At 34.1% G+C, this 14,320-nt stretch overlaps 1 protein-coding gene across 8 annotated transcripts in view; it reads right to left on the bottom strand.

Moving 5' to 3' along the window:
• Window positions 1-486: 486 nt before the first annotated feature.
• The window catches only part of LOC106868837 (mitochondrial proton/calcium exchanger protein), a 78,488-nt gene continuing 64,654 nt past the window's right edge, over window positions 487-14,320 (bottom strand). For all 8 annotated transcript variants that reach the window (XM_014914286.2, XM_014914276.2, XM_014914294.2 and 5 more), the window contains 9 exons: window positions 12,971-13,114; window positions 12,202-12,405; window positions 11,072-11,323; window positions 9,468-9,617; window positions 7,857-7,959; window positions 5,907-6,058; window positions 5,021-5,283; window positions 2,396-2,537; window positions 487-1,572 (listed from right to left, as the gene is read on the bottom strand). In XM_014914286.2, the coding sequence (XP_014769772.1) occupies window positions 1,351-1,572; window positions 2,396-2,537; window positions 5,021-5,283; window positions 5,907-6,058; window positions 7,857-7,959; window positions 9,468-9,617; window positions 11,072-11,323; window positions 12,202-12,405; window positions 12,971-13,114 (1,632 nt within the window). In that variant the 3' untranslated portion in view covers window positions 487-1,350. The remainder of the gene's footprint in view (window positions 1,573-2,395; window positions 2,538-5,020; window positions 5,284-5,906; window positions 6,059-7,856; window positions 7,960-9,467; window positions 9,618-11,071; window positions 11,324-12,201; window positions 12,406-12,970; window positions 13,115-14,320) is intronic.

Raw genomic sequence — 14,320 nt, 5'->3', positions numbered from 1 at the left:
AACCTGTCAGCTGATATTTTTAATACTGATTTTTGTTTTAACACTTGATAAATGAATTATCAGTAATATACTATAAAGGATGAAAAGCTCTTCAGAGTGTTTAAAGACCAGTCTTTAGTTCTCATTTCATGTAATAAATTAGATGAGATTCATGATATTCATGAGAGTCTCAAAAGTATAAGCAAGCATAGATATGAAATTTTGTGTTAAATAAACAGGAGACAAATCTAAAAGAAAAGATTGGAAAATATTGATGTAGGTTACTATTTTCCTGAAAATTATTTTCTATTAAATTTTAAAAAATAAATAAAATTTGCTTTGTATCTTGTACAAAATAACATTACTAATGTTCAAAAGAAAATATTGCATCATTGTCTTTCTTTTGTTTCTACAAAAAAAAAAAAATGTGTGTATATAAAATAAAACTGAGATTACATTTTTCATCTAAACATTTACTTTGAAAAGAAATGAACAAGAACAATAAAATAACTTGGATTTTTCTTTTTATTTACCCATATAATGGGATATACTTTCAATAAACAAATTCCATTAGGATTATTAGCAATAAGTAACAGTATCAACAAAGACACAGCTATTTATTTATACCGATAGCCAGAAGAGTCAACCTCAATTCATTCTCAAAGACAATTCTTTGTGTATCATGAGAGTGTCAACAAAAACAACCTATGCAATGTTTCTGTAGAAAACATCAGTAGACATAGGCATGAGAAATACAGACCATCTTTAACAAAAGCCAAAAACTCCAGAACAATGTATAGCAGTGGTAGTGTGAATACTAAATGGTCAAAGCATTCTTCCTACAAAATGCAGATGGAACATTGTGTAGCGTCAGGATGATTTTTAAATCAAATATTTTACAATTCTACCCAGTGTCAGTGTTAAGAATTATGTTAATAAGGTATGGGGTAAAAAAGATGGCTAAAGTTAAGAAATTACAATGGTGCACACCTCTTCTGTTATTTTCTAGAGTGGAGTTAATTGGCTTTCAACTTCTGGTGAAGACTGACAAATAGTGTCGGCCTAAGCCAGGGCTCTCCAATCTGTGACTCGGGAGCAATATGTTGGCCGTGAAGGAGGTCTTGTACGACCCTTGGGTTCTCTTGCTATTTGCATTCCTACCATGTTTTGAAAATGAGGACCACAGTAAATGAAATAAATCCCATACACAGATGGAAAGAATTGTTAAATGACACTGACACTAATCAGTTATAGCAGCCCACGAGTAATAAAAGATGAAAATGACAATCATACGTAGATGCTACTTATTTCTGAAGATATTTGCTACCCTGTGTGTTTTCTTCTATATGTGTTTTTCTTTATTTTTCAAAATTAATTGTTTTGTTGCTGGGCTTTCTTTGGGGGCTGCTCTTCTTCAGTCATAAACGTATCATCAATTGGTTGCTGCAACTTACTCCGTTCTTTATCTTTTGCCAATTTTTCCATCATTTTTTCTTCTTCCTCCAAGAAGCTTTCCTTTTTGAGAAGATCAAGGACCTCTGTCACTTGTGATGGATTCAGTTTCAAATTGTCTCGGGTTAAATGCTCAATTGTCTGTGAAAAATAACAAAAAATTTTAGTCAACCTTTGTCAAACTGTAAAGATAAACATTTATTGCCTACATACACATATGTGTATATGTCAGTAACTGGTTCCAAGACAGGTGACTTAAAATGATAAATCATCTTAAAACGTTTATTAGCTTATATCTGTATGCTAAGGGCAACAAATCAATTCTGTGGTTGGAGCAAAGCCTCTACCAGACCAAGGGTGATGTGGTGGTGGAACAGTGACATTGACAGGGCCATAAAAGAGAAGAGATGGGTTTGGAAAGAATGGAAAAAGTGAGTACCAAAGAATTATATCAGAAAGCTAAAAGGGGGTCTAGATGTCAGGTTTATCTAGCTAGGGTAGAAGCAGAAAAGAAGAGGTTTGTCGATGTCCTACAGCATGAGGATCAGAGACATGAAGTGTTCCAGATTGCTAGACAGTGTGTCAATGAGAATCAAGATATTGTAAAAGAGAAGAGTGTGCAGAAGGATAATGGCATACTTGCACTTAGTGATGTGGACAAGAAAGAGGCATGGAAAAGTTACTATTTATTCCCTTCTATGATGTTCTACCCTACCTGATCATATTATTATTTTATAATAGCCTTTATGAAATCAAACCTAATTTTTGCACCCCTAGATATTTATATTAGCTTACATATAACCACAGGGGTAACTTTACAACTTATAATATACCTCTTATATCTCCTAATGAATTTTCTATCAGAGGATTAAGGGTATTCATAGGTAGATTGGTATCAAAAGAGTTACATAGTTTACAATAAGAATATATATCTCCTAATGAATAATGTCTATCACAGGTTTACCTTTAGAGCCAGTGAAATGTCAACTTTGCCATCTTTGTCTTCATCAAGTACTTCAACAATCATCTGTGCACGTGTCTCATCAGGTACCTTCTGCAGTCTTTTCAGAGCCAGAACAATTTCATTAATGCTGATTAGATTGTCTCTATATAAACAATAGACAGAGAAAAGAACATATAAATGACATCAAATAATATGCAACATTTTCAGACAAGAACATGAAGAACAGGTTTGCTGAGATTATTTGCACCATGTATTTATCACATGATGGCTCTGTTAGAGGTCTGTTGTTCTTTATTCCATCTCAAATGGTAGAGCGGCAGTATTGTCATTATCATCATCATCACTTTTTAGTATGCATTTTTCCCATGGTGGCATGAGGTTAGATGAGGCTCCTTGAAGCAGTATTTTACAGCTGAATGACTTCCCATATGCCAACCTTTACTTGTTTCTCAAATAAGTTTTTCCACTGTTTTTTTTCTTTCATATCAAACCTCCAAACATCACTTCTACTCAAACAGAACCAATGTGGAAAAACACACACCTTCTAGATTAAATATTCATATTAGAGCTGCCATTAGTCAAAATCAATTGTGTACCTTCTCATGTATGTACAGACATGGGTAAAAGTTTTTGAAGAAGACTGGCAGTTGTTCATGCATGCAAGTCTCCTCTCTCCATGTCATTCATGTTTATCTAAAAGAAAAGTTGCCAACTTAGGACAATACAGTTTGACATCAGTGTTGCTACAGATATTGCTATCAGAATATAAAAGGCTACAACTGATACTGAGAGGCGTCTTTCCTGACCCCCTAACAGTTCCTCTAACTCACTCAATGGATTGGAAATTTTTTTCAATTGACTTGAAAGGGTGAAAGGCATAGTTGACCTAAGTAGGATTTGAACACAGTATGGAGAAAGTTGGAGCATATACAGTGAGGCATGCTATCTAATGCTAAGAAAACTCTGCTAATTTGCATTACATGTGACTTGGATCCGTACAGTTTCCACCTACCAAATTCCACTGATAAGACATTGATCAACCCAAGGAGATAACAGAAGACAACATGCCCAAGTCACTATTTTGACATTAAAATCTTAAACATTGATTTATGATGTGTTCATAATCTATTGTTGATGCTTCAGCTGAATAATTTTTTAACATTTCAAACTTAAAGTGTTAAAAAATATATCAAAACAGAAAAGAATAAAGTTTTCATACAAGTAATTATTACATTTGTTTAAAGACATTTATTAATTCAAAAATTCAATTCAGTTTATTTTACTTAGCCCTGGTTTTATGGCATTAAACAATTGAGAGAGAGAAAAAAAAAAAGATTTTACTTAGATGGATTGAGGCCTTTTACAGGTCGTGGCACTCTGTTAGTTATGACGACGAGGGTTCCAGTTGATCTGATTAACAGAACAGCCTGCTCATGAAATTAATGTGCAAGTGGCTGAGCACTCCACAGACATGTGTACCCCTAACAAAGTTCTCGGGGAGATTCAGCGTGACACAGAGTGTGACAAGGCTGGCCCTTTGAAATACAGGTACAACAGAAACAAGAAGAAAGAGTGAGAGAAAGTTGTGGTGAAAGAGTACAGCAGGGTTCACCACCATCCCCTGCCGGAGCCTTGTGGAGCTTTAAGTGTTTTCTCTCAATAAACACTCACAATGCCCAGTCTGGGAATCAAAACTGTGATCCGACGGCTGTGAATCCACTGCCCTAACAACTGGGCCATTGTGCCTCCACCTTTTACAGGTAACATTCTTAGAATATATTTTATAAACTTCAGAAGAATGTAAATCCTGTTAAAGTTTCAGTTTGAAGTGAAAAGAAGTAAATGGTACAATCCATTTAGTCTAATTCTGTCACATTTCTGCTAAGATAAATATTTAACCACATAAAACCTATAATTATTTTCCCCACAATCCTTGAATACAGAATATATTTCAAGACTGAATACTATTTCAGAAACAATGCTACCCCAACCTAAAAAAAAATGTGGATTCACTTTGGATTGAGACCAGATGAAAGCAAGAATGAGAAAAGAGTGAAGTAACCTCCCTTATTAATTCATAAGACAATAAACTTAAGCTGCATTAACCTTTTCATGACATATATCTAATGAAATACACTATTTTACAACTTAATTAGTTTTGAAAATAATTAGGAACCTGAGGTACTTAGTAAAGTAAATAACTTTTGTATAACCCGTTTTGTTACCATATTTCTGTTGAAATACACTTCTTTTGCTCCAAGTAATTTTTAAAATAATGAAGAATTTAGTAAAATAACTGGTTATTAAACTGGAGTTTGGAACATAAATTAACATGAAATTTTGATCACCTTAAAATAGGAAGTTTGTATTAAAGAACCAGAGGTTAAGTCAGTGTTTGGAACATATGATGATGAAAAGTTCTAACATAAATTTATAATGAGAGATTTCAATTTAAATAGGAAAACTTTTAAATGTACAGTTTTATGTCATAGAATGAAAAGCAATATCTAACATGTTAATATCAAACGAATTAACATAACATAACTGGTTTAGCTCTAATGCTGACAAAGAAAATTAAAATGTTAAAATGATGACATGATTAAAGTAAAAGTAAAATAAACTAACTTCTTTCTGCTGATGTCTTGCATAACTTTGTCCAATTTCTCCACATCATCTTTGAGTTCAGAGCTGCGTTTCACTCTGACCTCACTCACTTCAATCTGTTCCAAGAGTTGTACTTTCTCTTTCAAGAGTTTCTGGTTGATAGAGTCAGCCTGAGAGATGAGTTTGTGAACGTGTTTCATCAAGCGTTCTGAAGCTTTAGACTCTTTCAAGTCTCGCAGACTGCCTCCAGTGGATAGAATCACTTCTTTCAGATCTTCCACATCCTAAAGAAGGAACAAGAAAAAAATATATTGGCATTAGTATGAAATATATGTGAGTGAATGCATGTGTGTGTGTGTTTGTATATGTGTGCATGTATATACATACACACACACAAACATATATACATTTGTTCTATCTTTTCATGTCCATTTAACATGGGTTACACAAACAAAGATTAATGAGGCACAGTTTTACAGCTGGATGCTCTTACTGTAGCTAATCTTTACCCATTTTTCAAGTAAGGGAGATTTCATTCCGTTAGGTTTTGAAAGGACAGAGATACTGGATGATTTCATGACAGGCAATTATCAACAAACATCATCATCTGTAGCTTTTTCATAATGCACAGATAGTTGTAAATATTCACACAGACACTACATGTGCATGCACGTACACAAACACACACAAAACAAGCTTTGTACAGTTACAGACTACCACATTCACTTGCTAGCCTAGAGCTATAGAAGACACTTGACCACACAGTCATGCCTGTGTATACAAACACACACACACTGAAAGTAGTGTAAAACTAGCACTACAAATTTACATTTAAGAAAGAGGACAAAATCAGTAAAATAGTATATATTAAAAAAAAATGTTTGTTATAAAGAAAGAAGTGGCTCACCTCTTTATATTCACTGACTTCTTCTTTGAGATCCTGAAGTTCTTCCTGTTCAATACTGAGTTGCTTCTCAAGAGCAATTTCTTCAAGAGCTGACTCAATAATTTCCAAGTCTTTATTGGTGATCACTTCTTCTGGAGGAGAGGATGGCGATGCTGGAAAAACAAATGGAAATTAATAGGAACCAGCAGAGCTGAAGAAACGAATGAATTAGTGAAGATACCAGCAGATTCAGTGGAACATCATCATTTAGACATACACCAGTGTGCTGAGTGATTATAACCCATTGGAATCATGTGGTGTATTTTTTTAATCTTTTCTACTTTTATTTCGAGCAAGAAAGTATTCATCCATGACCTTTGCAGGATCCTCAAGGCTGGTGAGGCAGAAAAAGAGAGAAAGAAGCCAGTATTCTCTCAAAGCTGTGTGTCTGTGCATACATGTGTTATATAATGAAGAAAGGAGAGATATGTGCACACACTGAGTTTTCAAGATGATACTAGATTCCGTTTAACTGAATAACTTTGAGTGAGGATTGTTTACTTGGATGAACACACATATTTGGTTAAGAAAGATATAATTTGCACATGATGCAAATTTCTGCAGACACCCACAGTAAAAAATTAATGGGATCATTGGTTGCAACAGTAGGAAGTAGTACATCAAGATACTGAGTTATCCTTAGAGTTAAGACCTGGTCTGAATGCTTGTAAAAGAAGGGATTCTGCTAAAAGTACCCAACAGACAGTGTTAACAAGCTTACCAACATAAATCAATCCCTCTTTATGACGTTGACAAAAGGAGTAGACCTTACATCATAAAGTAAATCTCATTTGCTACACTGATAGCACAGCTTGTGGTATATGGTAATGATAAGATAGCTAGAGACACAATAACCATTGACAATTAAGAATCTTTGTTACAGGTAGCTTGGTATAATGAATTGTTAACCTATTGACAGGAATTCTGGGACCATACTGACTCAGCCAGATGGAAGACTCCCACAGTAGTTCGACTTGTAGTTTAATAACACTGCTACTTTAATGACCTTTTTAGGTGTATTTTCCTTTGTAATTATAAAATTTTAATTCAACTTTCACAACAATCTCAGTGGGAAGAAATATCAAAGTTGTAATGAAAAGATCATGCACAATAGATTTTATAACATTTTCTCTTAATTATTTCAGATTATTTTATTATTTGGGAGAAGTTGATGGAAGGTTGATTACAGACTTATCTCCCATGAATAATATTTTATACTACACTAAAAAACCAAACAAAAAACTCCTAAATATGCATTATATGACAGGCATCTTTGCTGTTTTTATCTATTGTATTCACTTACAGGGTATTGGATTATTCACTTGCCCAAGACATTGCATTGGGGTAGAATCTGAAACCACATGTATAAGATGCGAAATGATGCCTTTATGTCTTAAATATTCAAAATATTTCCTTTTTTAACCAAGACAAATTACTTTACCATGAAATGGCAGTGGTGTCAGAGTAGTAGCAAATGTTAACAAATAGAGTAATGCATTATAAGTTTAGGGGATACACAACACAATTAGGTTTAAGCCTACAGCTTATGAGCTTAGGAAGGAGTGCATATATTATCTAGCAACAACAGTGAAATTGTTTACAGATCACATCTGACCATCTCATATAAAGGATAGATTAAATAATATGATCCCTTGTTATACTAAAACATTGTGCAAATATATTTGAACATAAATCTGTTGAACCAGTGTAGAGATGAGACTAAGCAACAACAAAAGTAGTCTGCAAGGCAATCACTCATGATGCCTCTGTAATGATGAACATTGATAAAAAAATATTTGGCAGTAGAATTACTAAGGAAATAGAATTCACTTTCTCACCAATGGAAAAAAGGTAATAAAATAATAACTAACATAGACTGCTATTTTAGTAAAGAAGTTTAAACTGGTTTACCTGCTACTGGAGGACTTTCTAATGGGACAGCTTTGTCTACAAGAACTGTGGCTTTGTCTTCCAGGGCATCATCACTCTGTTTTGCAGCAATTTCCACTGCTTTCTGCAAATATTTGAAAAGAGAAAAAATAATAATATATATATATATATATATATATGAGTGGGATGTGTCAAACATGTCCTCACATGGATATCTTCTCAAGCTAGAGAAAAATTACTTATGACTTTTTCCTGCTAAATAAAGATTTTCTAAAGGATATATTTAGAAAGAGATTTACTGTACAACTATAATTTATTCTTTGGACTGTTAATCTCAACTTTATATTAATATCTACATGTCAATCCATTTCTTCTCCAGTCATCATTAAGGTCCCATATTCTTGGATTGTGTGTGTAGTTCTAGACAGGATTCAAACTAAAAGCCTTTATTTCTAAACCAAGGTTAATAATCTTATCTACATGGTTACCGATACACGAAAGTTGAGGTTGATAGTAAAGAAAATTATAACCTTATAAATATTTACTAGTGTCATCATACCAGTAAAAATGTTAATTTTGACAAATGTGGGAATTTCTCAATAACCAAGCATTATCAAAAGACATTATATTCTATAGAGTATGACTTAAAAAAAAAAAGATTTATGCCAAAAACTAAAAAAAAAAAAAAAAAAAAAAAAAAAAAAGCTAGAAAATATAAAAACGGTTTGAAAATTTTAGGAATAGCAGGCAGTTGTAGTTGACATATGGAGCATCATCTTGCATTACTTGAATTTGATAATACTTTACAGTTAAAATTTGAAGATTATTCTAAAATTGGAGAACTACAGAATCACAATTTATCTTTTCAGTTGCATGTTTGAATACGTCAACAAATAATGTAATATTTTTGCCATTGATAAATATTACCCATTATCCTTATTATCATCCTTTTTTTTCTCTACGAAATTTTCTTTCTTTAAAACACTAAGTTTTTTAGAGTGATTCTTTTCAATTGTTTTATAAACGATGCTGAACAGATTTTGATTTGCTGCATACTGATGTAAACACTTCGATCCCCCATATCTCTGTTGAAATACACTACCTGTGTAAATTGGTTCATTGCAAAAACAATCAAGAACAACTAACTTTGTCATTATTAAACTGGTGTTTTGAAATATAAATGAACAGGTTTTATCATGGAACTAGGTATGCTGGTATCAAAATAGAAAATAGATATTAGATACAATATCAAAATACATATCAGATATAGGTTATTTATTTATTTATGGGTTTCAGCCAAGTGGCTGCGGTCATGCTGGAGCACCACCGTTAGTCCACATTATTCTGTAATGAGAATAGGGCCAGTTTACCAGTTTCTCTCATGTATATCTTACTTCCTTGATGGGACACCAGTTTGTTGTTGGATTACTCATTTTTACCAGCAGAGTGGACTGGAGGAATGTGAAATGAAATGTTTTTCTCAAGAACACAACACATCGTCTGGTCCAGGAACAGAAACCACAATCATGAATCCTACATCCGAACCACTAAGCCATGCACCTGCACATATTAGATATAAGGAATTTCAAAACACAAAACAGACACCAACAATCTAGAGTTGTTCACACTAACCTTTTCTTTTTCTTGTTGTAGTTCTTCGGCTTCCAAGTCTTTCCTTTCCTTTTTGATGGCAGCTTCTTCTTGCTTGATAAGTTGAAGTTTAGCTTTATTATCAACTTTCTCACCGGATATCTCAGCGATTTTAATTTTGGCTTCCTCTGTCTGCAAAGTGGACACAAGATTTAAACATAAGCTAACAACATAGACACAGGATTTTAAGTTGAAATTAACAGAGTTATCATTCACTTTAAATTGTTGTAGATTAATAGTTCCAAAAAAAGCATTGCTTTAACTGGTGGTCTCAGAGGTACATAACTCTAGAACCGTCTGTCACTCTTCTTTCACGCCCTTGTAAACTTAACCTACCACCAAGCCTTTCTGTTCTGCTATCTGTATTCTTACTTATATTCACCCTCTTGTACTTTAAGGGTATGCACCAACATCTCATCACTATCATTTCATTTCTATTTTTCCAACTGGAGTAACTGTGTTATCTCCTTTACAGCCAGACATCTGTTCTTATCCCTCTATCAGAATTTAACCAATCAACACCCAGCATAAAGCCACCACCATCAACAATACACACTCATTCACTTGAGGGGTCCTGTCTTGCATATTACTGAATGGCCTCACTAGTGGTAGTGTTATGGTAAAAAAAAAAAAATCTTAAGTGTTGTTGTTAGGAAAGGCAAAAAGCTATGGAAACTATGCCAAAGCAGGCACTGAAGCTTGACATAGTCCTCCAGCTCATCAGATTCTGTTGAGCCATCAAATCCATGCCAGCATGGAAGACGGACATCTTATGATGCTGATGATATCAAATTACCAAAGATTGGGTTTGGGGATTTGCCAGTGTCATATTCCTAGAATAACAGGAGTGGAGTTCATATTCTCAATGACAACCCTTAACTGTAGAACTGTAGGTAGTAGACCTCATAGAGTAAAAGAAGACACACCAAAGAAGAGGTTCAGTCATTTCAAACAAACAGCAAAACACTCAAAGGAAAACATGATCACAAGCACTCCAAGCTATGACCATTCCATCTTTTTTTCTAGTGCAGGAAATCCAGAATCATATCCAAGAATTCTCTTCTAAGACAGTGGGTTTGATTTGATGGAATTTAGCTTCTATTTCTAGTAGGTTGAGCAACCATGTAGTAGCTCTATTATTAGCTTGAACAGGAGTAAGACACAAGATGGTATGCCATATATTTCAAGTAGAGCTTTTATTTTCATTGGAAAAAAGGGCTCGACATGAAATGTTAGGTTCCTGAAACAGAAGTGCTTTTACTTCATTTCAAGAAACACTAAAATACAATTTAAAAAATTTTCTTTAATAGAGATGTTTAGTAGGTGAAACAGCAGAAATTACAGGATGAGAAGCAAATGGAATAAGTAATTTTAGAGAACCAGTGATAATTGCCAAAGAAGAGACAATGAATAACAGGACACACTTCAATGGCAAGCTGAAGATTTTACACTGATGATGAGCAAAATCTTGTCAGTGAAACAAATAGCTTGTGCTAACCAAATAAATAAAATAAAAAAAACTAATAAAGAAACAAGAGATACCAGAATGTAAAGAAAAAAGAAGAAATATATGATTAAGAACTTACAGTTGTTTCAGGTAGAGAAGATAATGTTGCCTGCAATTGGTCAGTAGTGGACATATTCTCAGAGAGATAGAGAGCTCGTGATAACAACAGCAGCGAAGTAGGGATGTTCTCTTTGAGATGTAATTCTAGCCACTGTTCTAGCTGAAATTTGAGGCGTTCTTCAGGAACACCGAGTGAACGCATACCTCGAGCTCGGCAAGCTGCTTGCAATTCCCAAATTGTTAAACTGTCAACACCTTCTTTTTGGATCATCTGTACAGAATAAAAAAAGGGCTTTCAGTGTACTTCCAGAATTTACTTTTACTTTATTTTATCATGTAAGTTGATGGGCAGAATTAGGAGAGCAGTGAAGTGAATGGCACAAGGTTGGTTGTCAAACAGCTAATATCACATCTGATTGTTGCAAGAATACTGACAGGATGTACTCTGCTGGTGAGAATGTGCTTTTTTCAAAAATTCCAACGATTCCACAGTGACACCTCATTTGAATTTAAAATGGTTGCAATTCTCAATCAGTATATGTTTTGCTAAGTCCATCACCAAATCCCAGAGGCAAATATCAAAGGTGGTTAGACTCCACCTAGAGGTTCCTTGCATCTCCCATGGTTAATTATATGTTGTTGTGTCATGAAATAGAATATAAAAGATCTCTATGTTTCTACTCCACAAAACAAAGAACACTGTTTATAAAGAAGCTTTGATACTATGTAAGGGAATTACTTTGTGATGTTCCTTGACTCTTTACTCAAGGTTATGTTGGACACACACACATCTTTTTTTGATACTGTCTATGTTAACAAAAAAACTGAGAACATTGTATTCACCTAAGAAACTGCAATAGAATTTGGCAAAACTTACCAATTAGAATTACAATTTATTTGTAGTAATTATGGTTAGATTGCAAAAGTGGGGGAGAAAGTGAGGTGATATGGTGGTTTGGGAGTAGGAGATAATGTAAAATAGGGTGGAAAGGACAGTATTATATATGTACATGTTTATGTATGAATGGATTTATGTTTCAAATCACAGACCATTGATTTTTGCACCAAGGTATCTGAAATTTTTCATGGGACAAATTTTTTAAAGAAATGGAACTTTTTTCTGATACTTCAAACAAGAATTAGGTCTACCTTATCATCAGTCTTCAGTTGTCGTAATCTCATCCGAAGCTGGAAGCGAAGGAAATTGTCAGTACCAATGACAGGGAGCATCAATACTCGGCAAAGTGCTTGTAGCTGCAATCTGGAGAGGTTATCTAATGTGATCTCATCTTCAAACAATTTGGAAAATTTGAGAATTTCTTTTGTTGATGTTTGCAACCCAGAACTTCTTATCTGGAAAATGAAGTTGTACATTCTTTTATTATACATGAAATAAAGGATCCAAATAAAAAAAAAAAAAGGGAAAATGTCTTAAAGGTATTTCAAATATTTGGCATAGTGTTTTATTTTTCTTCCAGTTGCAAATTGAATGAAAAAATGTCTGGAGTATTGGCTTGTGTCAAACTTTATCATTTGATCAGTGTTCAAACTATAGCCAAAGCATCTTTATATTGTGCATACTGTCCGATAATTTGGTTTCAAATTTTGGCACAAGGCCAGCAAGTTTGGGGGACAGGTAAGTCAGTTACATTGATCCTAGTGTTCATCCCAAAAGGATGAAAGGCAAAGTTGACCTCAGCGGAATTTGAACTCAGAATGTAAAGATGGGCAAAATGCTTCACAGCATTTTGCCTGGCATGCTAATAAATCTGTCAGCTTGCCACATTATGCTGATCTACAATTTAGAACTTAAATCATTAATCATTCAGAATTTCCTTGAAGATGCACTACTACAATGAGTGAGTTGAATAATGCAAAGGGGGATATCTAATACATATATAGAAAGACATATATATACCTGATTCATGAAATTTGAGAATTCTTGTACCATATTTTCATTGCTTTTCTTTGCTTTACTTCTTACTGCACTTTCCATGATTGTATCTTGAAGAAATTTGGCCATTTCCAGTTTTACCTTCAAATTCTTCTTCAATTTTTCATGCTTCAAAAATATATTTTGAAAAGAAGATAATAATGATGATGATGGTGGTGATGGTGATGATGATGATGCATACTGGTGATAGTAATAATGACGATGGTGATGATGATGATTGAAAATTTATTCCTATACTGTAAAGTGGTTGGTGTTAGGAAGGGCATGAAATTGTAGAAACTGTACTGAAACTGAGACAACTAAATAAGACATGGTCTTCCAAACTGTCTAGTAAAGCAATAACTGAATAAGAACTGACTTGCTCTGTAATGAACCATGCAACCCATGCCAGCATGGAAAATGGACATAAAATAATGATGTTGATGATGACGTAAAACTAGTTTCTTACATAGGCACAAGCTCAGAAATTTGGTGGAAGGGATTAGTCCATTAAATTGACTCCTCCAGTACTTGACTGGTATTTTTATTTTACTGACCCTGAAAGGATGAAAGCAAAATTGACCTTGATGGTTTTTCAACTCAGAATGTCGAGAGCTGGAAATACCATCAGACATTCTGTTTGACAATCAAGCCCAACACCATCTGTATAAAAGTGAACTGAATTGAGGTGGAATTCATGCTTTACCAAAAAGTCAGAGTGATGACACAAATGAAAAGCTATTTTTTAACTAGGACTAGGCTATAAGTTTAAGACTAGGCTATAAGTTTCACTTGCTGGGAGTGTCTTTGTTACTTTTATGATATTTAATAATAATCCATAACACTGGCATGAGGCCAAAAATTTGTTGGGAAGAGGAATAGAGACAAGTGAAACAACACCAGTATTTCTGGCATGTATTTATCAACTCTAGAGATATGATAAATAAAAATAAATTCCTTTCTTGTTGGATTTGAAATCAAAATATAAAGGCATATAACTAAACATTAAAACTCTTTAGTCTATGTTCTACTGTCACAGACTAAGTATATGCCTTATAATTTCTTAATATGCGCAAAAGTTATAGAAGTATAGCAGAATATAAAGCAGAGAATCAGTAAAGTTATTAGAGTATTGGATAGAATGTCTTGCAGACATGGCTGTGTGGTTAAGAAGTTCACAACCACATGGTTTTGGGTTCAGCCCCATTGCATGGCACCTTGGGCAAGTGTCTAGTATAGCTCCAAGGCAATCAAATCTTTGTGAGTGGATTTAGTAGATGAAAACTGAAAGAAGCCTGTTGTGTGTGTGTGTGTGTGTGTGTGTGTGTGTGTGTG

Source organism: Octopus bimaculoides, chromosome 2 (assembly GCF_001194135.2).
Source record: "Octopus bimaculoides isolate UCB-OBI-ISO-001 chromosome 2, ASM119413v2, whole genome shotgun sequence".
Taxonomy (NCBI): domain Eukaryota; kingdom Metazoa; phylum Mollusca; class Cephalopoda; order Octopoda; family Octopodidae; genus Octopus; species Octopus bimaculoides.
This window is presented reverse-complemented; position numbering and strand designations above follow the sequence as displayed.